The 26,158-nt window shown below is 39.3% G+C and overlaps 1 protein-coding gene across 2 annotated transcripts in view; it reads right to left on the reverse strand.

The window, feature by feature from the left end:
• The window catches only part of pla2g6 (phospholipase A2, group VI (cytosolic, calcium-independent)), a 47,854-nt gene that overhangs the window by 2,585 nt on the left and 19,111 nt on the right, over positions 1–26,158 (reverse strand). The window contains exons 9-16 of one of the 2 annotated variants that reach the window (XM_028816699.2): positions 24,084–24,215; positions 16,427–16,517; positions 12,227–12,390; positions 8,939–9,089; positions 7,394–7,530; positions 2,581–2,735; positions 2,261–2,428; positions 1,889–1,962 (exon numbers count right to left, since the gene is read on the reverse strand). In XM_028816699.2, the coding sequence (XP_028672532.1) occupies positions 1,889–1,962; positions 2,261–2,428; positions 2,581–2,735; positions 7,394–7,530; positions 8,939–9,089; positions 12,227–12,390; positions 16,427–16,517; positions 24,084–24,215 (1,072 nt within the window). The remainder of the gene's footprint in view (positions 1–1,888; positions 1,963–2,260; positions 2,429–2,580; positions 2,736–7,393; positions 7,531–8,938; positions 9,090–12,226; positions 12,391–16,426; positions 16,518–24,083; positions 24,216–26,158) is intronic. The other variant, XM_051934427.1, reaches the window with a different exon arrangement.

Genomic DNA, 26,158 nt, shown 5'->3' on the forward strand with positions numbered 1-26,158 from the left:
TTATTTACCCACGACAGATTGACAGAACAAAAAAAAAATGCACATTTAACTAACAGTTACATTCTGATTAACCTGAGTGCAACAGGATGTTCAAGAATTATAAATACTTATAGAATATATCGATACTTCTCTCAGTTAGGCATGAAAACTGCTTAAGGTAACTGTGTCCTGGGCTCCCTTGTTACAGTTGTGCTTGAAAGTTTGTGAACCCTTTAGAATTTTCTATATTTCTGCATAAATATGACCTAAAACATCATCAGATTTTCACTCAACTCCTAAAAGTAGATAAAGAAAAACCAGTTAAACAAATGATACAAAAATATTATACTTGGTCATTTATTTATTGAGGAAAATGATTGAATATTCCATATTTGTGAGTGGCAAAAGTATGTGAACCTCTAGGATTAGCAGTTAGTTTGAAGGTGAAATTCGAGTCCGGTGTTTTCAATCAATGGGATGACAATCAGGTGTGAGTGGGCACCCTGTGTTATTTAAAGAACAGGGATCTATCAAAGTCTGCTCTTCACAACACATGTTTGTGGAAGTGTATCATGGCATGAACAAAGGAGATTTCTGAGGACCTCAGAAAAAGAGTTGTTGATGCTTATCAGGCTGGAAAAGGTTACAAAACCATCTCCAAAAGAGTTTGGACTCCACCAATTCACAGTCAGACAGATTGTGTACAAATGGAGGAAATTCAAGACCATTGTTACCCTCCCCAGGAGTGGTCGACCAACAAAGATCACCCCAAGAGCAAGGCGTGTAATAGTCGGCGAGGTCACTAAGGACCCCAGGGTAACTTCTAAGCAACTGAAGGCCTCTCTCACATTGGCTAATGATCATTTTCATGAGTCCACCATCAGGAGAACACTGAACAACAATGGTGTGCATGGCTGGGTTGCAAGGAGAAATCCACTGCTCTCCAAAAAGAACATTGCTTCTCATCTGCAGTTTGCTAAAGATCACGTGGATAAACCAGAAGGCTATTGGATGAATGTTTTGTGGACGGATGAGACCAAAATAGAACTTTTTGGTTTAAATAAAAAGTGTTATGTTTGGAGAAAGGAAAAACACTGCATTCCAGCATAAGAACCTTATCCCATCTGTGAAACGTGGTGGTGGTAGTATCATGGTTTGGGCCAGTTTTGCTGCATCTGGGCCAGGACGGCTTGCCTTCATTGATGGAACAATGAATTCTGAATTATATCAGAGAATTCTGAAGGAAAATGTCAGGACATCTGTCCATGAACTGAATCTCAAGAGAAGGTGGGTCATGCGGCAAGACAACGACCCTAAGCACACAAGTCGTTCTACCAAAGAATGGTTAAAGATGAATAAAGTTAACGTTTTGGAATGGCCAAGTCAAAGTCCTGACCTTAACCCAATCGAAATGTTGTGGAAGGACCTGAAGCGAGCAGTTAAGGAAACCCACCAACATCCCAGAGTTGAAGCTGTTCTGTACGGAGGAATGGGCTAAAACTCCTCCAAGCCGGTGTGCAGGACTGATCAATAGTTATGGGAAACATTTAGTTGTAGTTATTGTTGCAAAGGGGCGTCACACCAGATACTGAAAGCAAAGGTTCACATACTTTTGCCACTCACAAATATGTAATATTCAATCATTTTCCTTAATAAATAAATGGCCAAGTATAACATTTTTGTCTCATTTGTTTAACTGGTTTCTCTTTATCTACTTTTCGGACTTGAGTGAAAATCTGATGATGTTTTAGGTCATATTTATGCAGAAATATAGAAAATTCTAAAGGGTTCACAAACTTTCAAGCACAACTGTATAAATAAACTTAAGGAAACTTCAGATCATCCTGAGCTTCAGCTGATTATTTAAAAAAAAGAAAATCCATGCCAGAGTACAGGTTTTGGTTTTTACCTATAGTACGTGATGTCAGTCATCTCACACCAAGCTCTTGCACGATCAACTGCTCTCCCATCCGAGTCTGTGCACTGCAAAAAAAGAGGCGCACTTTCAGTTAGGCCAAAAGATCCAGTCTGAATTTAAATCTTATAACAGAAATTAATGTCTTGACACAATATTAAAAAAGCAAAAAAAACACTGAAGTATGAGATGAAGTCAAAATTCATAAAGACTTAGCAAATGCTTAGCAAACTGCCCATATCTTATGTTAAATATTGGCAGGTGAAGAAAAAAAAATGTATTTCTGAGCTCTTTATCTTTAGAAAGCACTGCAATCAACCCAAGATTACTCCCTTTCCGGAACCCAACAGGCTAATATTTACTCACGCAGTCTACCAGCATGCGACCCAGCTCCTTAGCTCCCACAAATGTTTTAGCAAGCTCCAGAGGATTTGAAGGACGAAACACATCCACAGAGTTAACAGCCACTTGTGGTGGCTTCCCCGTGCCAAGGGACACTACCACTCCAAGCTGCACCACCTCAGCCCCCATGCCCTGCAGAAAAAAAAGTTTATTTTGACAGGAAAACTTGTTTTAAATATTCTGTGCTGGCATATCGCATTGTTTGAACCCTCCAACCCCTCCACACCCGGCTCCTGTATTACATTTTTAAACAAAAGTCCCTTAACTCAATCTGAATACTGTACCCTCTGCTTCAGAGCTTTGTTGTACTCATGGACCTCTGTGAGTGCATCAAGCGTTGGATTATTAGCCAGCAAACCACCATCCAAAAACCGACCCATTGGTCTAAAGTAGGTAGGTGCAGCCCCACTGGAGCGAGCAGCCCGCCACACAAGCTGTTCTGAAAAAAAATTGAACAATACCTTATTTTATATCTAAACATATAGGTCATTATACAGGGTGGCCCACGAAAAAGTAGCCCGCGTTACTATAGTATTACTGGCGGCCTTCCGTAAAGAAAGAAAGAACTTGAAATGCCAAAATCTTTACTCACTCTTTACAGAAAGTGCTAGAAATGATCCCCTTGTGCGTCAATGCAGTTTTGGGCGCGCCTTAACATGTTGTCATATACGCGACGCAACTCTGGGGCACCAATGCTCTGAATTGCATTACGAATATTGTCTTTCAACTGCTGTAAAGTTCTCGGGTTATTAGCGTACACTTTTCCCTTCAAATTGCCCCACAGATAAAAGTCACATGTTGTTAAGTCCGGCGATCTCGGTGGCCACAATCCTTTGGTGACAATCCTGTCTTCTGTAAATGCCTCCTGAATTCGTGCCAGTGACACGTGTGACGTGTGACAAGTCGCGCCGTCCTGTTGGAAGAAGGCGTACTCGCGTTCTTCCAGCGTCAACTGTCCATAAAATTCCTCAAAAATTCTCATGTACACGTTCGTGTTCACTGTTCACTGTTGTCTCAAAAAATATGGGACCCACAATCCGAGTTCCAGACACAGCACACCAGACGCTGACTTTCTGATCGTGAAGAGGTTCCTGATGAATCGCATGCGGGTTGACTACTGACCAATATCGGCGTCCCCCAATAAACTCGGTGGAAGGGTTGGGTTGACAAGGTGCTACGGGGAAGGATTCACTCGGCGCGCCACTCTGGCAGGAAGGCGGGCTACTTTTTCGTGGGCCACCCTGTAGTTTTATAAAGTTACTATTGTCAAATGTACACAGTACAGTGAAATTCTTACTTGCATGTGCTAATCAACTTACTTATTAATCATGGACACTCTCCAGCACCATGATTAGTAAGTACAACTACCTTTATTTGAAACTTCAATCTTCCTTTCCTGAAAAATCAAATATATTTGAGCTGATATTGTAATGTATGAAACACATTTGTGCCAACCTTCACAAAAGTATGGTAATCCTCTCTCTGACACACTAGCATGGAGTAGTTTTAGGCAATAAATTACTCACCCAAATTGCATCAAAGCAACGCTACGTGGCTCCTTCACAACTACAGGAATACACATTTACAATGCCTCATTGAGACTGCTCTCTTAGCTTTAGCCAAGTCACAAGTTTTCTTCTTTTTTGAAATTCTTTGTGTGTATTTGAGTGGGATTGTTATTGTTATAATATTACTTGAGCTTCTGTAAAAAGTTAAAATTCCATTTGGGACAAATAAGGAACGAACAAACAAATGAATGAGTGAAAAAGCAAGCAAGCAAACTAACTATCTATGTTATCCTGCCTACTATACTAAAACCTAAAATCTACAGTCAAGGTAAAAAGTATGTGAACCCTTTGGAATTATCTGGTTTACTGCATGAATTGTTCATATAAAGTGATGTGATCTTCATCTAAGTCACAGGTCCTGATATACACAATGAGCTTAAGCCAATGACACACAAACAGTTCTACTCTTTCATGTCTTTATTTTACAAACGCATTCAACATTCACAGTGGTAGTGGAAAAAGTAAATGAACCTTGGGATTTAATAACTGGTTGACCCTTCTTTGGCAGCAATGACTTCAAACAGGCGCTTCCTGTAACTGCAGATCAGACCTGCACATCGTGCGGGGGGAATTTCAGCCCATTCTTCCCTGCAGAACTGCCTTAACACTTTCATATTCTTTGGTTGCCTTCTGTGTATGGCTCTCTTCAAGTTATTCCACAGCACCTTAATAGGACTGAGATCTGGGCTCTGACTGGGCCACTCCAAAAGGCAGAGTTTGTTCTTCTGAAGCCATTGTGCTGTGGATTTGCTGCGATGTTTGGGGTCGTTTGTCCTGTTGCATCACCCAACCTCTTCTGAGCTTAAGTTGACGGACAGACACCCTCACATTATCCTGGAGAATTTGTTTATAAACGTTTGAATTCATTTTCCCCTCAATGACGGCAAGCTGTCCAGGCCCTGATGCAGCAAAGCAGGTCCAAATCATGATGTTCCCTCCACCATACTTTACTGTAGGGATGATGTTTTGATGTTAATATGCAGTGCCCTTTTTACGCAAAATGAAGTTCTGCTTGTTCCTCCCAAATAGTTCAATTTTGGTTTCATCATTCCACAAAACATTTTCCCAGTACCGTTGTGGAGTGTCCAAGTGCTCTTTCGCAAACTACAGGCGCTCAGCAATGTTCTTTTTTGATAGCAGTGGCTTCCTTCTTGGTGGCCTGCCATAGACTCCTTTCTTGTTCGATGTTTTGCGTATAGTTGACTCATGAACAGAGATGTTAGCCAGTTCTAATGACTTCTTCAAGTCCTTTGCTGTCACTCTAGGGTTCTTCTTTACCTCATTGCTGACTTTGCGTTGTGCTCTTGGGGTCATCTTAGCAGGGCACCCACTTCTATGCAGAGTAGCCACAAAACCAAATTGTCTCCATTTATAGACAACTCGCCTAACAGTAGACTGATGAATATCTCAAATCTCTGAGATGACTTTGTAACCCTTTCCAGCCTTTAGTGCGAGGCATGATTCCCATCTGGATATGCTTCTTGTCAAAAGCTCAAACTCAAACTTTATAGTGTTTTTGATCAATCAAAGTCATTCTGAGCCACACCTCTGAACTTGTTTCATTAAATGGACTCCAGGTGTGCTAAATTCGGACTGCAATGAGCTTTTTTAAAAAGTCATTAGCTTAGGGTTCACTTACTTTTTCCAACCTTCAGTTTCACAGTTTGAATGATTTATTCAATATGGTCAAAAATTCTCTGAAAATCTTTAGTTATAGGAGACTATGTTTGTTCATTATTGTGACTGACATGAAGATACGACCATGTTTGATATGGGAATTAGACATAAATATAGAGAATTCCTAGGGGTTCACATACTTTTTACTTTGACTCTATCTATCTATCTAATACAAAAAGGATATAAAGAATATAAAATATACTTAGGTACATAAACTCCGCACAAATTAAGTGATAAAAAAAATTACATAATCAGTGAATGTATGTTATTAAAAACACAAGAAAGACAAATATCAGAAATAAGAGACAAAGACATGAGGTGTTCATGCGAGTCATGTGCTCCCTGCAGTACAAAGCAAAACAAGTTTTTCTACACAGAGTGGTCAAATCACATTCCACCAGATGTCTACTGCTTCAGTGATGAATGTTGCCCCCGCATGCGAGTGCCATTCTTTCTGCAGTGAGAAAGGCATTCCAAAATGCCTACACAATCAAAACCGCCACCAACCACACTTTATTAACAAAAGACAGGCAGCCATGAGGCTGAATCTAAACTTTGTTTCAGTGCTGGAAAGTCAATCGGCAACAACTAACCTTCATCACTTATTTTCCGACGCTTGCTTGCTCTCTGCACATACCCCATAAACACAACATCATCGGCTGAAACAACACAACAGAAGGACCTATATATTATAAAAAAGATTCAATGCCTATAAGTGATTAGAATTTAAAAAGTGAATAACCTAGCAGGAACTATTGTCTGATAAAAAACAAGATGAAAATCTTCCATACTTCAGACACCCAACCATGTTTTGGGCCTGGGATGGGGAAGAGCTTCAGGTGGGCAATCAATCCTAACAAAGTCTGTGATGGGCCATTCTAACAAATGCCAGTGCTCTAGATAGATGAACAGCAGTATATAGGGCAATGCTGGTCAAAGGTCTTGTTAGAGTTTCAAATCATAATCACTGCCATCTACCGGTCATGTGTAGATTTAAACAATCTGCCTTTGTTTCATTTCGCAACATAAAATACCATGGAAAACAGCCTAGAGAACTTCTGTGCCCATCCACAAAAAACAAAGACCAAGAATGAATACTTTCAAGGTGAAAGAGAACCAGTTCAGTAATGAAAATGAAAATTCCCACACTAACATGTCTCTGGGGGCAAGGGGACATCATGGATTTCAGAAGATAGGAGAAATAAACATTTTTAAAATAAAAACAAGACATATAACTAAATAATAGATCAATCAATACAAAGCCAATAAAAACGCATATATATTTAAAAATCGGGAGTGGTCTCCCCTAGACTTTCTCGTATACTCAGATATTGGGGATGGATATTTGAAGAGTAAACCGCAAGACAATGATTATATTTTTGTATTATGAACGTTAAAGAACCATCAACAAAAAATCAAATTAATAATATATTAAACAATTATTATAAAAGTAAAGTTGAATAAATTGGAATAATAATAATGAATAAATCAGGTTAGTGGAAATATCCCAAAAGTTGGTAGAAATGTACGTTTTGTACCTAATATTTGTATGCAAATTTAGTTCACCTAAGTGAAAGCTGCCTCAAGTTATCATGTTTACAGACACACAGACAGACAGACAGACACAATTCCAAAAATGGTATTTTTGGACTCAGGGAGGTCTAAAACGTCAAGATTAATAAAAATCTCGAAATTGAATTTTCGGAGGATTCCAATACTTTCCCTAAACTTCAAATAAAAAAAAGTCAGGGAGGTCTAAAACGTCGAGATTCATCAAAATCTCGACATTAAATTTTCGGACAATTACAAAAAAAAAAAAAAAAAAAGGCAACAGAGAGAAAAGGGAAGATACCAGTGGGCTCAGTGAGAGGCTGGAAATGGGCACTTCTCTTGTACGGGGGATCCAGGCCAGTCAAAGGAGCATCGTAATTCCTGAAAAGGTGGAGCTCTCCAGGATGTCTGTCAGCCAGGGTTCCTGTCACCATCACTCTGCCAAAAGTAAAGCAAAGCCATAGGGGTGTGTTATGAAATACTGTAAAATGTTTACAAAAATAATAACATTTAAAAGTTCTTTGCTAGGAATTTCATTTGGCCTCCTAAATATAAGTGATATTATATACTGGTATAGCGCTGGAATAAATGGGTTAAAAAAAATGTTTTCTATTTTCTATGCATTCCTTCTCATTAGATGAATATGGAGCTACAGAGCATATCAGGTAAAGCTAAGAAACCTTCAGCGACTGGTAAACATGGTCCAATTCATTTGTAGCTTCACACTCCCATCCATTAGGGACATTTCTGAGCTGCCTGACAAAAGCACTGTCCATCAGACTCACATAGCCACATACTCTTTGCCCCCATTACACTGCAGTTAATTTCATAGCACTGAATACCACATCACCAGACTTGCAAGCAGTTTCTACCCATGGGGAAGGACTACCGGGTTTCATACTATACAATACAATACAATACAATACAATACAATACAATACAATACAATACAATACAATGTATTTTTGTATAGCCCAAAATCACGCAAGAAGTGCCGCAATGGGCTTTAACAGACCCTGCCTCTTAACAGCCCCCCAGCCTTGACACTTTAAGAAGACAAGGAAAAACTCCCCAAAAAAAAAAAACAAACCTTGTAGGGAAAAAATGGAAGAAACCTTGGGAAAGGCAGTTCAAAGAGAGACCCCTTTCCAGGTAGGCTGGGCATGCAGTGGGTGTCAAAAAGAAGGGGGTCAATACAATACAATAAACAGAACAGAACAAATCCTCAATACGATATAAAAATAAAAATTTTAGAAGTATGGAGCAGAATTTAAGAGTAGATGATATCACATAATATGATTTGGATTTGTTTAGTGTCCTGGAGACCTCATCCATCAAGCTGCCTCCCCCATTTGGCCATTCCACGGCTGAAACAGTGCTGGGCCAGCCAATCCGATGAAAGGACCCCTCTTTCCCACAATTCCTGCAAACCTACTAGTACTTAATCACAAGCTATGCAAAGCATGAACGTGACATCTAGACTTTAAGGATTTTCTACACTACCCTAGTGAGAAATCAAGCAAAATGACACATTTGATTGGCCAATAAAAGGAGTCATTTTGCTTGACTTCTCACTACATTCATAATGGCTAACACGGTACAACACCCTAGTACTACACTAACCTAATAAATCTGTCCAGGTAAGTTTTTGTTAAATTTCTTGTTTGGGGTGACAGTTAATGATCATTACTGTTGTTCTAATGGTAAATATATGTATTAATGTTTTAATCACCACATCAAGTTCCATGTAACCAACTATGCATAATAAATGACGTGCTTTCATTAGCAACCCAGAAAAAAAGAAACAAACTAGTAAGCAGACTGAAACAGAAGAACGGGTACTCACTTAGGGTGTCGAACATCTGTCATCTTTGTGGTCTCACCAAATTCCTTTTTCAGAAACTCTTCTAGTGGTGCTGACTCATACGGGCGAGACCCTTTAAACACTTCATCCTTCATTCGAAAATAGAGGCATCGAAGGTATTCCATGGGTTTCCCTAAAAAAGAAAAACAAATTGTTAAAATCACATAAACGTGAACAAAGATAACAGTTACTCTATGCTGAAAAAAAAAAAAAGGCAGAGGATAGAAATATTTTTAAGATTTTCATGGGTAGGTAATGTTCTTTCTTTCTTTTTTTTTTAAATGTAAACATGCATTTCAATAGCAATGACAATCAGAATAGAGCTTTTTGGCTTTCAAATTAACTGACAAAGTATGCACAGCATTCCCATTTAGCTTTGAGGTGGGTATGTGAGTTTAACGTGATCGATCAAGTATGTCTATATCCTTCTTAATGCAAGCTGGTGTTTCCTTCATTGAGTTACTGAAGTGTAAGGTGGTGGTGGATAAAAAGAATGAGATGTAATTATAAGAAGCTGAACTCAATTAACAGTTTTGGGTTGAAACTTCAGGTGAATGTAATCACATTATTGAAGAACTGTGTCAAGAATGGTTTTGTTGCTAGGCTTGAAATTGACTTATCATTGATGTTATTGTGACAAAAAAGGCTTAGATGAGAGTTAAGTGTCTTAGGGGCACAGTTCCCTTGGCAACTATTTTCCTTGTGCAAGAATCCTTGTAGCATCTGGGACCATGACTACTGGGGTGAAACTCTATAACTTACAGTGTCTTACGAATCATTCATTATTTTCTCTTTTTTGAATCTGCTTCTTCTTCTACCACAGGTTTGTGACTGAGTGATCCAGGCTTGCACTGCACATTGCTGTATTGCTGAATATTTGTCAGTGTTTCTCATTAGGGTCATTACAATGCACACTGACCAATTCTGGGAAAACTTAGGACTAACAACCAACTTAGCACATTTTTGTAATGTGTGTAATATGGCATCTCTTGCTCAACAGGCAAGTTAGTTTGGCACACCCTGTGTTTTGTTTGCAGGTAAGCACTTCTACCTCCATTGCTTTGGAACTCATAAATGTTTTAAAATAACAACTTTTTTACTTTCTCGTATACAAAGTACAGGCAGTCCCCAGGTTACGTACAAGATAGGGACTGTAGGTTTGTACTTAAGTTGAATTTGTATGTAAGTTGGAACAGGTACATTATTTTAATAAATGCTATTGTTGACCGACTGTAACTAAGTGCTCTGCCAATGAATGATGGAGTTTCACCTCTCTCTGACCTTTTTATTATTTCTACTTTATTTTCCATGGTGATGTTTTTTCTCTTCTTTAATGTATCACCAGCACTTGCATCAGATTTGTGTTTCAGAGACATTCTTGAAGGGTGAAGACAAAAGGTGAAGATGAGCTCTTCTGCACAGCATTGTACACGCTGTCACAGCTGATTAGGCACCAGTCGTCAACACGTCTGGTGTACTGACAAGAGACAACTTCCTGCTATGTATGTAACAGTACAAGCAGCCTTGCTATTGAGAATGAATGAGAGTAGCGAAGGGCGGTTCACCACCCACCCACCTCCACTACAGTATGCAGCCTGCAGCGTACAAACACGGTGTGGCCAAAGGCGTGTAGTGAATCGCCCACTACCGCCCCGATTCAACAGGCAGCCACCTGAAGCACACTACAATGCTACCCCCCGCCACCCCGTTCACCCACAACCGGGTCACCACTTGCAGCATTACCAGCCGCCCACCGAAAATCGGGGGGAGCCGTGTGTAGTGGGCGGGCAGTGAAACGGCCTACACCGCTCCAGCCTGCGTCCAGTGAGGAGCAGTAGCTGCGGCGGCATAGTGGGCGGACAGCGAACCGCCCCATTAAGCCTCCGTCCTGCACACGAGCGACAGCTGTGGCCCCAGTGACTATGGACCATGGGTCACCGATCGCTTGCTGCTGGGAGCCGCCCGAGGAACACAGGGACACTACACTGCGCAAGCTGCAAAATCGCACCCCTCCAGCCACTACTTGCAGCGTCCTCCGGCCAAAGATGACGGAGCGGCAGTTAACGAGGCGCATGCGTCACAGCTGCGGCCTCGTTCGTAAGTTGTAGGTCGGGTGTCCGTAACCTGGGGACTACCTGTATAGAGAAAGTATTGTAATCGTCCAAAAATTTGATTTTGAGATTTTGATGAATCTCGACATTTTAGACATCCCAGAGTCCGATTTACTTTCTCCTAGGGAAAGTATTGTAATCGTCGAAAAATTCAACATCGAGATTTTGATGAATCTCGTCCAATTTACTTTCTCGTAGGGAAAGTATTGCAATCTTCCAAAAATTCAACCTCGAGATTTTGATGAATCTCGACGTTTTGGACCTCCCTGAGTCCGAAAATACCATTTTTGAAATTATGTCTGTGTGTATATTTAAACACGATAACTTCAGCACGCTTTCACTTAGGTCAACCAAATTTTGCATACAAGTATAAGGTACAAAACGTATTTTTCTATCAACCTTTGAGTTATTTCCACTAACCAGATGTGGTACTTTTTTATTCATGCAGCTACAGAGTCTGATTTATTCAACTTTACTCTTATAATAATTGTTCGATACATATTTACTTTGATTTGATATTGATGGTTCTTTAATGTAAATAATATAAAAATATAATCATTGTCTTGCACTTTACTCCTCAAATATCCATGCCCATATCTGAGTATACGAGAAAGTCGAGGGGAGATCACTCCCGATTTTTTTAACTTATGGCCATTGCCTTCTAGTCAGTTGCATTTCAGTTACTATTTGCAGTCCTATTTTCCCTTAATCTTCATCTCATTGTCCTGTATAGAATGGACAAAGACAGTAGGGAACAGATAAGTGTCACTTTTACAAGAAGAGGAAACTAACACACCAGATATCATGGGAAATTCTAAAGACACAGGCTTCTGTCAACTGTATTTGTGCCAGAAAGTGTAGCTGTTGAGTGAATTTACCCAACCCTGAGAAAAGAAAAAAATATTCACACACTAATTTCCCTTTATAGGTATATTACAAATATGGAAAAGCAATGCTTGCGAAAATCTATTACTGAAAAATAATTTACTAAATGTGAGCTTGGTGAACTGAAGAGCATAAATAATTTTAGCATTCATACACAAACCACAATACAACACAAAAAAAGATCAACACACAAAAGCCATATTAAATTTTATATTACTATGATTAAATAAAATGTCAAATATTAATGTCCTTGACTACGTAAACAGAGCCTTACCATGAACCACAGCCAGTGCCAAGATGCCTCCAGTGCTTGTACCAGAAACCCAGTCAAAAAGCTCTCTGATTGGCTGACCAGCTGCCTTCTCAATGGCAATAAGCAGCTGGATTAAAACAAGACCTTTAATTCCACCTCCGTCCAAACAAAGCAACCTGTCATACCTGGGAAAGGAAAGAACTAAAATGAGCTTGTGAATTAAGAAATCCAAAGCAGAGAATACTTATTGTAATATTAAACATAAAAAAGTAAACTAATGCATAATCTCTGAGTAGCTATCACTTGCAGGCATACAAAAACAAATGCGGGCAAAAACTGTATTTCTGATTCATGGAAGTTTTAGTTTAGACAATGAGAAAAATAAATGTCTTAGATATAGTATATGGAGACAATGACATAAAACAAAGGTTCTACATGTGGTGTATGAATCCTTAATAGACCCTGGTGCTAACCTGAGAAATACAAAACATAAGGAAGCTAAAAAGCTGCTCTTAGATGAGCCCACTAGGGCTTGCTTTACATGACAAAAAACGTGTGGCTAGTGCAAGCACTTGCCTACTTAAAATTAAGTCCTGTAAGTGGTTACAAATTGAAATTAATTGGTTTAGTCAACTAGTCATGGATTCTATCTAGTCTTATTTTTTGCTTGTTGAGATTTTTTCAAATTAAAAGAAAGTGCCTTAAATTTATTCCAGTAGGTACTTCTATAATCACATCTAACATGTAACAAAAGACATTTCTCGTATATAAAGGCAAAGTGATCGAAAGAGATGCTACTATACATTGGTGTCCAGACCTCTGACTTTGATCCAGAAATGCCTTTTTTCGGATCTCTGTATTTTATTTTTATTTACTGTTTATCTTTACCTTATCCATGTTCTGCTATTATATTTTTTGTTACTTTTTATTTATATTGGAATGCCTGTTTTGATGGTTACGGAGTAATTTGGATGTGTACAGTGGATTCAGAAAGTACTAAGACTCTTTAACTTTTTTCATGTTTTGCTGCTTTGTGCTAAAATCATTTAAAGTCCCTTTCTTTAACCACACATCAAACAACACTCAATACCCCAGAATGATAAAGAGAAAACTGGACTTTAGAAATGTTTGTTAATTTACTGAAAAGAAAAAAATGAAATATCACATTGACACAAGTATTCAGATCCTTTACCCCATACTTTGTTGAAGCCCTTGGGTTTGACATGATGAGTTTGCATAGTTGGGTTTGGGAAATTTCTGCCATGCTTCTCTGTAGATCCTGTCACGATCTGTCAGGTTGATTAGAGACCGTCGGTGGATAGTTGTTTTTAGGTCACTCCATTGATGTTTGATTAGGTTCAAGTTGAGGCTCTGGCTGGGCAACACAATGAGCCAACCTTATGCTGTCTTTGCTTTGTGCTTACAGTCATTGCCCTGTTGGAAGGTGAATTTTTAAAGGGTATCACTGTTCTTTTCTCTGATAAGCTTTCCCTCAACTCTCTCTAGTCTCCCTATCCTTGCCACTGAAAAAAAATCCACAGCATGATGCTACCACCACATTGCTTCATCATTGGAATAGTACTGCACAGTTGTTGAGTAGTGTCTGGTTCCCTCCAGACATGAAGCTAATCTGGGTTTCATCAGACCAGGTCCCTTTTTGCAAACTCCAAACAGGCCTCTGAGTATCTTTTACTGAGGAGAGGCTTCTGTATGGCCAGATCGGAGGGGTGTTGCAATGATGATGGTCCTTCTGGAACTTCCCCCCATCTCCAGGCAGGTTCTGTAGAGTGGAGTCAGAGTGATTGTTGGGTTCTTGATCACTTGTCTTAACATGGTCCTTCTCCTATGATTGCGCAGTCTGACTGGGTTCCCAGCTCTACAAGAGTCGTGGTTACCCCAAACTTACAGAGCTTACAAAGTATGAAAGCCACAGTGCTAATAGGATCTTTCAATGCTGTAAGATGTTTTTTGCAGATCTATGCCTTGATGTTATCTTGTCTCTAAGCTTTGCAGGAAATTCTTTTGACCTCATAGTTTGATTTTTGCTCAGATACACATCGGTGGATAGGTGTGTGCCATTCTAAATCATTAGCAATAAACTAACCTGATGAAAAATGGACTCCAAACAAGGTGCAGAAACATCTCAATGATGTTCAATAGATTGGGATGCAGCAGAGCCAAATTGCAAATGTTATCACAAAGGGTCAGAATACTTATGTCAATGTGATATTTAATCTTTGTATTTTTAATCAGTTTTCAAAAAATTCTAAAATCCTGTTTTTGCTTTGTCATTCTAGGGTATTAAGAATTGCTTGACTTAGAAAAGAAAACTTTCATTTAAATGATTTTAGAACAGAGCTGCAACATAGCAAAATGTAAAAAAGTGAAGAGGTCCGAATACGTTCTGAAGTCATTCTACAGTATATGTCTATCACTATACTTTTATAAGTGCTTTTATAATCTTCTCTGCAGTACTTATTCATCACTGGTTTGATATTATTTGTTGCAATATAAGTTAGCGTATGTGCCTATCATCTTTGGCTAGTAGATTCATATAATACTGAAATACAAAAATATCATCCCCTCTATGATCCTGTCCTGGGTATGACGTTAATCTGCATCCAGCCCTGCATGTAGGCCCTCCAACCTGCAAGGGAAAACCTGGGGGTTGGTTGCAGAACTGGTACTCCATTGACCATAAAAAATCTCACACTGTTCTATTCCATGTGAACTAGCGTGGTGCTGACGTGTCACCCGTTGCACTCGGGTCTTAATCTGGGATCTTGAGGTAGTTTGTCATGTGGTGGATGCGGCAATGCACTGTATCAGCGTGTGCTCCTAACCTCTCTCTCTCTCTGTTATCAACAATTACTGGATATTTATCTTGTAATGCATTGCTTTTCTTGTGTTGCTATACATACGAAAAAACATTATTGCTGTGCAATATCCTCCTTTTGATACAGTATGTAACATTTTATATTAGAAAGGACTTTTTTAAGTAACTGCATTGGCATTTCTTTTCATATCCTTTGTATGTTAGCAACTAGCTCTATAGCATAATTCAATTTTCTGCCCTTTTTCACACTTTTTTTTTAGCTAACATAAAGCTTTGCCAAGCTTTTCGTAAGAAGAATGGATTCATTTACCCTGATGAGGCCTAGCTTGAAAAAAGGGCTAAAGGAAATCTAATTCAGAATGAATGCACTGGAAGCAATAATTTTAATAGAATAGTGATGTATGACCTGGTAGGTATAGGGGAAAAAGTATGGTCTTAGTTTGGTTTTAAACTGGGATGGGGCAAATGCAGAACATTTGTGTTTTTTCCCCGTTTTATCCAATTACCTTAGAGAAAATGTAGAATACACAAAAAAATATCGTAAGTGAGAGATGGGTAGCAGTGGGCAGGGGTTAGGGCTCACCAAGCTACAGACAGAGTAATTTCATGGAGGGCTGACAACAGGTCAGGCTGGCTTCTACCCAATAAAAGGCAGCACATGTTTCTAATTTGGGGAATAAGACCATGTCGCCCACTCCTAAAGGTACAGTTTTGGGGAAGGGCTGGGCAAAAGACATTTAGGTTTTCACCAGCTTGAAAACTGACATCACATAGTCGTGAAGTCTAAAAGGTCGAGCTGTGTTGCTCTTTAAAGGAAGGTGGCAAGGAGGATTTATTAATTGGCCCGATCATTTAAAGGCATAGAAGGCTGAAGGATGCTGTGCTCTCGGGTTTGGCCACGAGGTTAAGTGGTGTCATGGCCAAAACACTTTATAGATTCACCACCCCTCCCTCACTGCAAAACGTCTTTTTGAGTCTGCCTGGAAGTGAACCCAGGAGGGATTAAAACCACAACTGGCCAAAAACACATTGAGCCTGGAATCAAGACAGAGATGATGGGTGGAAAACATGCTCTATGTGAGCATGTGGGCAACTGAACAAGCAACTCTGCCAGACATACAGAGAGATGAGCGGGTGTAAGGAGGCCTTGGGAAAAAAGCAAGTTTTTCTTTCTGGTCCATTCATTTGCTATTTTGTGTTTCTCCTTTTGTTGATCCCTCTCTTGTGTTTACTTTATAGCAATTGTATCACATTGTGTACCTTTGCCTCCCTGGAATAACTGTGGGTAAGGAGTACCACTACAGAAATTAAAATTTTAAAAATTTGTAAAGATAACAGATTTGAAGGTGGTTCCTCTGCATTATCAAGCAAAGGACTCGTCTTACTTCCTTTGAGCCATCCTCTTGTTATCCACTTGGTCCATCCCTCTGGTCAGATCACCCAACACTGTGGCAACATGGATTATGTCGTCAAACCCTGAGAAGGAGTTTCAAATTAGTAGCAGTCCTTATCAAGGAGGAGAACACAGAAAACAAGAAGTCTGAAAATCTACAGTCTGAAACTGAGTATCAACTAGAGACATCTTCACCGGATAACACAGATTTAAACACTTGAGTATGGGAATTGTGCTGCTTACCTATGATCCAGTAAGTAGAACAATGTCCCGTATCTACAGTGGTGTGAAAAACTATTTGCCCCCTTCCTGATTTCTTATTCTTTTGCATGTTTGTCACACAAAATGTTTCTGATCATCAAACACATTTAACCATTAGTCAAATATAACACAAGTAAACACAAAATGCAGTTTTTAAATGATGGTTTTTATTATTTAGGGAGAAAAAAAATCCAAACCTACATGGCCCTGTGTGAAAAAGTAATTGCCCCCTTGTTAAAAAATAACCTAACTGTGGTGTATCACACCTGAGTTCAATTTCCGTAGCCACCCCCAGGCCTGATTACTGCCACACCTGTTTCAATCAAGAAATCACTTAAATAGGAGCTGCCTGACACAGAGAAGTAGACCAAAAGCACCTCAAAAGCTAGACATCATGCCAAGATCCAAAGAAATTCAGGAACAAATGAGAACAGAAGTAATTGAGATCTATCAGTCTGGTAAAGGTTATAAAGCCATTTCTAAAGCTTTGGGACTCCAGCGAACCACAGTGAGAGCCATTATCCACAAATGGCAAAAACATGGAACAGTGGTGAACCTTCCCAGGAGTGGCCGGCCGACCAAAATTACCCCAAGAGCGCAGAGACGACTCATCCGAGAGGTCACAAAAGACCCCAGGACAACGTCTAAAGAACTGCAGGCCTCACTTGCCTCAATTAAGGTCAGTGTTCACGACTCCACCATAAGAAAGAGACTGGGCAAAAACGGCCTGCATGGCAGATGTCCAAGACGCAAACCACTGTTAAGCAAAAAGAACATTAGGGCTCGTCTCAATTTTGCTAAGAAACATCTCAATGATTGCCAAGACTTTTGGGAAAATACCTTGTGGACTGATGAGTCAAAAGTTGAACTTTTTGGAAGGCAAATGTCCCGTTACATCTGGCGTAAAAGGAACACAGCATTTCAGAAAAAGAACATCATACCAACAGTAAAATATGGTGGTGGTAGTGTGATGGTCTGGGGTTGTTTTGCTGCTTCAGGACCTGGAAGGCTTGCTGTGATAGATGGAACCATGAATTCTACTGTCTACCAAAAAATCCTGAAGGAGAATGTCCGGCCATCTGTTCGTCAACTCAAGCTGAAGCGATCTTGGGTGCTGCAACAGGACAATGACCCAAAACACACCAGCAAATCCACCTCTGAATGGCTGAAGAAAAACAAAATGAAGACTTTGGAGTGGCCTAGTCAAAGTCCTGACCTGAATCCAACTGAGATGCTATGGCATGACCTTAAAAAGGTGGTTCATGCTAGAAAACCCTCAAATAAAGCTGAATTACAACAATTTTGCAAAGATGAGTGGGCCAAAATTCCTCCAGAGCGCTGTAAAAGACTCATTGCAAGTTATCGCAAACGCTTGATTGCAGTTATTGCTGCTAAGGGTGGCCCAACCAGTTATTAGGTTCAGGGGGCAATTACTTTTTCACACAGGGCCATGTAGGTTTGGATTTTTTTTCTCCCTAAATAATAAAAACCACCATTTACAAACTGCATTTTGTGTTTACTTGTGTTATATTTGACTAATGGTTAAATGTGTTTGATGATCAGAAACATTTTGTGTGACAAACATGCAAAAGAATAAGAAATCAGGAAGGGGGCAAATATTTTTTCACACCACTGTATTTCTATAGTATGGGAAAGGCGCAATATAAATAAAATTATTATTATATAACATGACCACACCCTTGGGCCCATCTGAGGTGCAATGTACAGAATTGGCAGGAGGCAGCAATGCTTTTCTTAGACTCTTTGAGCAGGTGGACCTGCTGCTTTCAAAAGCTGACCTGCAGGTGTTGTGGTCAATAATCACCAACTACAATCATCCTACAAATACTTTAAAACACTATATATACATTCACACTAGCAATGAGGCTTCCTAATTTATGGGAAAACCACAGAAGAGAAGCAGGAGATTGGCTCTGCTCTTTAATGGCATGATCTGCCACATATTGTGGCAAAGTTGATCAGACACTCACAGTACTCAATACCAAATTGTAGATATTATTAACTGTTGATCCTAAGATGGCGTAGCATTGTCTATCTAAGGGAGTCCACCAAAATGAAAAGCAAAAGATGGCCAAAGAAAATGAAAATCTTCATGCAGTTAGGTGGCACACATAGTTCTTTTCTGCACAATAATGCATGCTAACATGCTTTTAAAACAGCACTCACTGTTATTTCTTACATTACGAACAAAGGAAAACATTCTAAGAAATACCAGCACTGCCACACAGGGGAAGAAAACATGTCATCATGTATACAGGACAGCATAAAATGGAGGGAAATGAAAGGGACGGTGAAAGAAAGTGAAAAAGTCGTTTCTCTGTAACACTTGGGAGCCAAAGGAAAAGAAAAGAGAAGGTGAAGGCTGGATCTACTGGGGTCCTGGAGTAGAACCTCAAAAAAACAGTAACCGGTTTTGCCAAATATCATTTAAGATATTAGGAACACTACTTCCCAGTCACTGCTCAATTACTGTCGCTTACCAAGGATGATTTTAGTAAGAAGATGACTTAATTTTTTCCAAAAGTTTTCATGTGATTAAACTTGATTTAGAAATGCAAAGTAAGTTTCTGTTGATTAGTTCTTAAAGGGACTAGGAAGCTCTTTGGCCAGCTATAATGTTGTAAAGGTGCAATTCATTTCTTTAACACTTCAGAGGAAGTTAACCATATGTGTAGGAAACAACAACCCCCGGATAAATAATATATTTGAATTCCATGCTTGGACATTCTGTGAGTCAGAGAAAAGGTGGTTGCCATGATATTAATACATTACAGGCTAGATCTAATGTGCTGGGATAATGATACTGCCATACCGGAGAGTGATTCTGGGAATGTCACTATACAATTTAGTGCAGTGTCGAAATTAAAAAAAACAAAAAAAAACATTTAAAGCACTGCATTTATGGGTGTGATTTTAGAGTGGTCAGTGAATTTTAGGCTTCAGGTTCAATAGCATTGTTCTTGTTGTCCGGGGAATCCATATCCTTTATTTATTACAATACATACACATACACTGCTCTCTAGTGTAACGAAAGCGACTGATAAACTTGTACAGAACAAATGATTAGTTCAGGTGACTGCAGCTAAATAAGGTTATGCAAACTACTGCATCATGGGACATACTTAAGATTCTTTTAAGGCTCCTGTACATGTCAGATTATCTTTTGTAAAATCACTTATGTGTTGACTGTCATCTAAGGTAAGACTTCTCTAAATTCAAGACTTATTAAAAACCAGTGATGAGGAATGACTTTATAATTTGAAGACAGAACTCTTGACCAATGAATGATAGGGACAAGTCAAAATGTCACTCCCATGAGTTTATTCCGGAAGTAACTATATAATCATCTATATATATATATAAAAATTTTTTTGCATTTGAAATGGAAATTACGTATGACCACAGAGTTCGTTTGTGGACACCATTTTTATATCATCTTTATGAATTGTTATTATTTGTGTGAGAGTTATTTTACTGATATTGAAAAGAAGTAAACACAAACACACCGATCTATCGAGTGCACCCTGTGTCGTCCTCTCCTAGCCCTCCTCTCTGGACTACAGCGCTGAGCCGTCCGCTGCCAGGCGCGTTCTGACAGAGAAGTTTTATTTATTCGTCCACGTGACTGTCGCGGAAACTGCCACATACTATCTATCTATCTATCTATCCATTATAACTTTTTTTTAGTTGGCAGTACTTGATAGTAGAAGAGATGAAGAAAATAGCTTTGTGTCTTTCTACTTTTTAACTGCGGCGAGTTGTAAACAATGTGCGTGAGAACAAAGTGGACGCTGGGAGGCGCGGAATGTCGGGCTGCTCCGCGGGGTTGAGAGCTTTGTAGTTTCTGGCAGCGTCCTCTCTTCTCGCACTGTTTGTGACACTTCAAGTGCCCCGTCGGCTCCTGGGAGAGTGGAAATCTTTGCGAATGAGTGTAATCGGCGCCATCGAAGTAGGACTCTGTTTGTAAATTACCCTGCACTACTATTTACTGTCACTTAAGGTGAGTTCGGGTCACTAAAACCCTGCAACATTCAAGGTTCCTTTTGTGATGAATTATTTTAAGAAGTAAATCACAGACACATAGTGCAAGGTTGTCAGGCAGAAATTTGGACGATCACATAGAAAATGTAATTTCTATACCACAGCGGTCGTGTAACACCTTTCACAAGGGATCTACTACCGAGAGATTATCCAAATACATTTTAGCTGCTGTTAGTACTACTGACCTGTTGTGTTATAGTACCTTTAAAATGTAGTTTACCCCAAACCACTCCAGTAGTGCTCAATATATCTTTACTTCTTAAATGTTAATGTTTTACTGTTTAATAACTTATAGACTACATTTTATTTTTTTCCCTTGCACTCAGTGAGCGAAGCCACTGGGTAATCAACTAGTATTTTAATAAAAACGCTTTCGTTTTGCACATTTTGAGGAAGCTTCAAGAAAAAAAGACGTGGATTATGCGACACGAGTAACATGAGATTTTTTTTCCCTATGGAAATTTTTCATATAATTTGCCACTGTATAAAACTGGTCACTATTGAGTTCTGTTATGTCATAAACTTCTTTCTCAGCATTCTGTGTGAAAACATAAAATTAACATTTTTTTAGCCATCACTACAAAGTACATGGGGTAAGTAACATACAAAAAGAATTATTTCATGAGGAGTATTCCTTGACGTTTGTGTGGACATATCAAGATTTAATCTACATTTGATCTATACTGTAGATAAATGTGACAGAATATAAGAAACGTTGTTCCATGTTTAGATTTTGTAGTCTGTTATATTAATTAAATAAACATAAATGCAAATTTTGTCCACCCTTACATTTATCACTACCTTAAATATCTAAAATTAGAATTATGGTAACCAGATCCAGTGCAAATCATTAGAAACTTAGTAGAGAGGATTACGTCTGATCCTTTAAACCTCAGACATGTAGTTTGGTTTGTTCTTTGTTGTTGAAATATGTGTTGTCACCATGATTAGATCAAAAGAGCTCTTCGAGGACTTCATAAAGATGGTTAGAAATGCTTATGAGTCTGTGAAGGGATTTCCAAACATTTGGAAATCAACCATTCCACTGTCCATAAGATTATCTATAAGTGGAGAAGATTTCAAGCAACAGCCAACTTGTCCAGGCCTGGCCACCCTAACAAGTTCAGCCTGAGAGTAGAGTACAAGATGCTGTCATAAGTCTTTAAGAAGCCCAGAATTTCATTATGGGTCATACAAGTAGTTCATAACACTGCTGATGTCAAAGCGCATGAGTCTACCATTAGTAAGAGGCGGCACAAATTATATCAACAGGGGAGTTGTGCCAGAAAGAAAACTTTCGTTGTCCAGAGAGAACATCAGGCCAAGATTAAAGTTTTCCAGAACAATTCAGCAAAGACCAGGACTTCTGGAACAATGTGGTTATTTTGCCAGAAGACATGTTTGGCAAAAACCAAACAAAGTATTTGACTTAAAGAACCTGATAGCAGCTGAAAGCATGTTCTGGTTTAGGTCTGCATTGTTGCATTAGGCCCAGGTCACCTTATCATTATAGAATCCATACAGAATTCTTGAGGACACTTGAAGGTAAGGGAAGACCATCTGTCAGAAGATTAAAGCTCAACTGAAAATAGACCTTGCAACAGCACACTGGCTCTAAACATACTAGTAAGCCCACCAAGGAATGGCTGAAAAGAAAGAAATGGAAGGTTCTGGAATGGCCAAGTCAAAGCTCAGGTCTGAATTCCATCAAGATACTCCAGGGTGATTTGAAACGGGTTGTGCATGGAAGACACTCCTTAAACATCATACAGGGGAAAGAATTCTGCATGGAGGAGTCTGAAAACCTTTTTTCCAGTTGGTGTCAGAGACTGCTAGACAGTTATAGGAAAAGCCTACTTGGGGGCATTAGCAACTGTCAAAGCCAGGGTGGTGCTTACTTTTACAACAGACGGAAATGGCACATCCGTTAATTTATTGTTGATTAAAGTACTGCAAAATCAAACTTTCATTTTACTTTTCAATTACATCATCTTCATCTCAATATATATGTTAAATTTTGATTAAATCTTGATGTGTCCACATCTACATATGTTAAAAAAATAATAATGGAGTATATTTTTTCACATGTCTGTATAATCAAAAAATGTTTTTTTCCACTTCTCAGGGGTCTGGCCAGAGCACAGCTATGCTGGAGTTTAAAAATGCATGCATGAACAACTCTAATCAGTGTCCAGGATAGCGAGATGCAAGTTTCTGAGTAATCTCATATCACTTGGTCACCATTGTGTACCTTACTAATTCTTTTAATTTACTATGCAATGATTCATAGATCCCTCTCCCCTTCTGTTACAAATCTGGGTGTCATTTGATACTCATGTCCATCACCTTTGTAAAATTGCATTCCTTCATTTCCGAAACATAACCAAACTCCGTCCCTACCTCTCCTTATCCTTATCCTCTGATGCTGAAAAACTGGTTCATGCCTTTGTCTCATCGAGGCTGGATTATTGTAATGCACTCCTCATTGTGAACCCCAGCAAGAGTCTTCAAAAGCTTCAACAAATTCAAAATAGTGCTGCAAGAATCCTGATGAGGGTGCAAAAATATGAGCACATTTCACCAATCCTTTGGTCACTTCATTGGCTCCCTGTTCACCTCCGTATCGAATACAAACTGTTTGTTTACTCACCAGTGTATAATGCTCCACAATATCTTAGGGAAGTTCTTATACTACAATCCACTGCAAGAAACCTCTATTTTGTAAATACCCACCACCTTTGCACCCCTGTGACCAAACTTCGTACAATGGGTGGCCGAGCCTTTGCAGCCGCTGCTCCACGGCTCTGGAATGCCCTACCAGAGAGCCTGAGAATACAGCAGATTGTGGGCTGTTTTAAAAAACAGCTAAAGACTTTTCTATTTAGGAAAGCGTATTAGCAAGAATGCTACAATTATTGTTGTTTTATCTCTGTTTTTATCCTGATTTGCCTTTGTTTAAACTTTTTATGTAGCAATTTGAGTTTTACTGCTAATGCAAAGTGCCCTATAAATAAAATGCATTATTATTATTATTATTATTATTATCATAGTACGTTGAGTAAAAAGAAGCAAAAAAGTCCCCAGGCCTTCCAAATTCTCTTAAATATGGCAGTGATTGTAAAGCCTTACTTGTGTAAAGTGTATAACTGACATTTAAATTTAAAATAGTCGGCCACAAGGCTGTTAAGGTCTGGCTCCAGTCTGATGATCCCAGGTTTCGACAGATGCAGGAGTAAAAGGAGACAGGGCAGAGAGAGGAATAAATCTGTGCCCGGCAGTCACAAGAAGTGAGGAGGACATAGAGAAGAGAGAGAGACAGCAGTTACCTAGTGGTGGAGGTGGTCTCTGGAGGCCTGCAGCTGGAGGTAGGAGTCGCTGGGGGGTATCAGGGGAGGGAGGGTGGCACCGTTCAGCACCTACACTATACAGCAGGTTCAGCATCACCTTCCTGTTGGTACCTTATAGTTCCATGAGACAAGGCCATTAGAAGACACATGCACACACAAACATGCTCTCACAATAATAAAAATAATACTGACGGCGTGCTGTTAATGAGGCAGTGTGAGGAGATGAGTAAGATAAAGCACTACTGTTAGATAAATATACAGGCGTGGGCAAAAGGAGGTTTACAGTACGGAAAAAGACATGCAGTTTATGATTATTATAATAGCTTAATTAACTCAATTCCTTTATTAACTTTATAAACTGAAAAGAACGTTACATAGGCACAGTGCACTTAGGTACAATCTTGTGTTCAAAATGCCGGCCTTGTGTGCTCGCAACTGTAAAACCTATTTTTTCCCACCCCTGTATTTAGGAAGCATTTATATAAATACACAGCCAAAATATCATAAAAAAAACATATAATTCAGAATAAAAACAACAAAACGGCTTCCAGAATGGCTTAGGAGATACAGTGTGTAAACACTACAATTGTGTATTAAATCTCAATCACATAAAAAAAAAGGTAAAACTGAATACAATTTCAGAGCAAAAAGCAAAAACAGAACCCAAGAAAAAATTGAGAATTAGGCAATAAGAAGAAAAATGATACAAGAATGAATGACATAAATAAGGTATGGTAACAAAGAACAAGGAATGAAAGTGAAAAAGACAGATAGAGATTAGTGACAAAGTAGAGGAAATATTTGAGGATATGAGGAATGCAAATTCTGTTGAAAGCAGGTACATCTACAGACAAATGGTCATAATAATAATCAACATCACATCACGCCTATGGACAGCTGGTCATATCGGTTGCCCAAGCTTAAAGAAATATCTCTGTAACGTGGACATAGGGATGGATGTTAGGGCACATTTGGGAGAAGCTTAGATGTTTTATGAGAAGAAGCTGAGTGGCTCAACTTACAGACGTTTACATGAGAAAAAGTAGCAAAGGTGACATATACATGGGAGTTGGAAGGAAAGGTGTCATCTGTAAGCTGGAACTAGTGAACAAAAGTGCAAACTCTTTGATGTCCACATAGTCATCCAAGATGCAAAAGAAAAGCATTCAAATTATGCTGGAAGACTAGGCCGCAAATGGCAAACTACAACAACCACAGGGAATTTCTTCAAGATCAGTTTAAAGAGAAGTTGACACATACAGATAATATGATCAAGTGAAGATGTATAAACTCCTGATGGAAAATGTAATATAAACAGCGCAACCAGTCGGCCTACTAAAAGTGGAAAAATAAATCTGTTTGTTCAGTTGAACTGACCTTTACCTTGTTCTCAGAATGTGTGGACAAGTACATGCATGCCACAAACTCAATGATGTCTACAAACATAAAGGTTGTTTTTTTTTTCTTTCTTTCTTACAATTACTAGTTGTAGTGGACCCACTATGGCGATAAGGTGCATTTTCCTCACTTGGTCAGATTCCCAAGGTAAATGGAAATATAGTCAACATCTTCATCTTATAGTGAAGCATTTCCATCCTGTCTTTACTAGAATTTTCCAGGATGACATTACCCAAAACCACAGGGTAAGAGCAGTCGTTATTGTATATTGTCTACCAAGCAAGATAGCGAACTTAGTGACCAGACTGCAATTTAGTGGTGTACTTATCAGATCAGGTCAAGTTGGGGAGCATGCACTGGTACAGCGCATTGCCGCACCCACCACACAACGAAACAGCTCAAGATCCTGGTTGGCAACCAGGCAGACATGCAATTTGGTCCCACCCCTCCGTAAATGACCCTCTGTTTGCCACAGCCAGGTGTTACGTGGGCGTCCCCTTGGCATTGTTCAGCTGCTCGGGTCCTCATTGTGAGCCAGATCACCCACGGGGGAAACGCGACACATGGCCATAGTGCCATAACTGATGCTCCCTCACAATGCAGGTAATGTGCCTCACTTGGGACTCCATGAGCAACCACTCATTCGACACAAGGTC

Source organism: Erpetoichthys calabaricus, chromosome 12, assembly GCF_900747795.2.
Source record: "Erpetoichthys calabaricus chromosome 12, fErpCal1.3, whole genome shotgun sequence".
Classification (NCBI taxonomy): domain Eukaryota; kingdom Metazoa; phylum Chordata; class Cladistia; order Polypteriformes; family Polypteridae; genus Erpetoichthys; species Erpetoichthys calabaricus.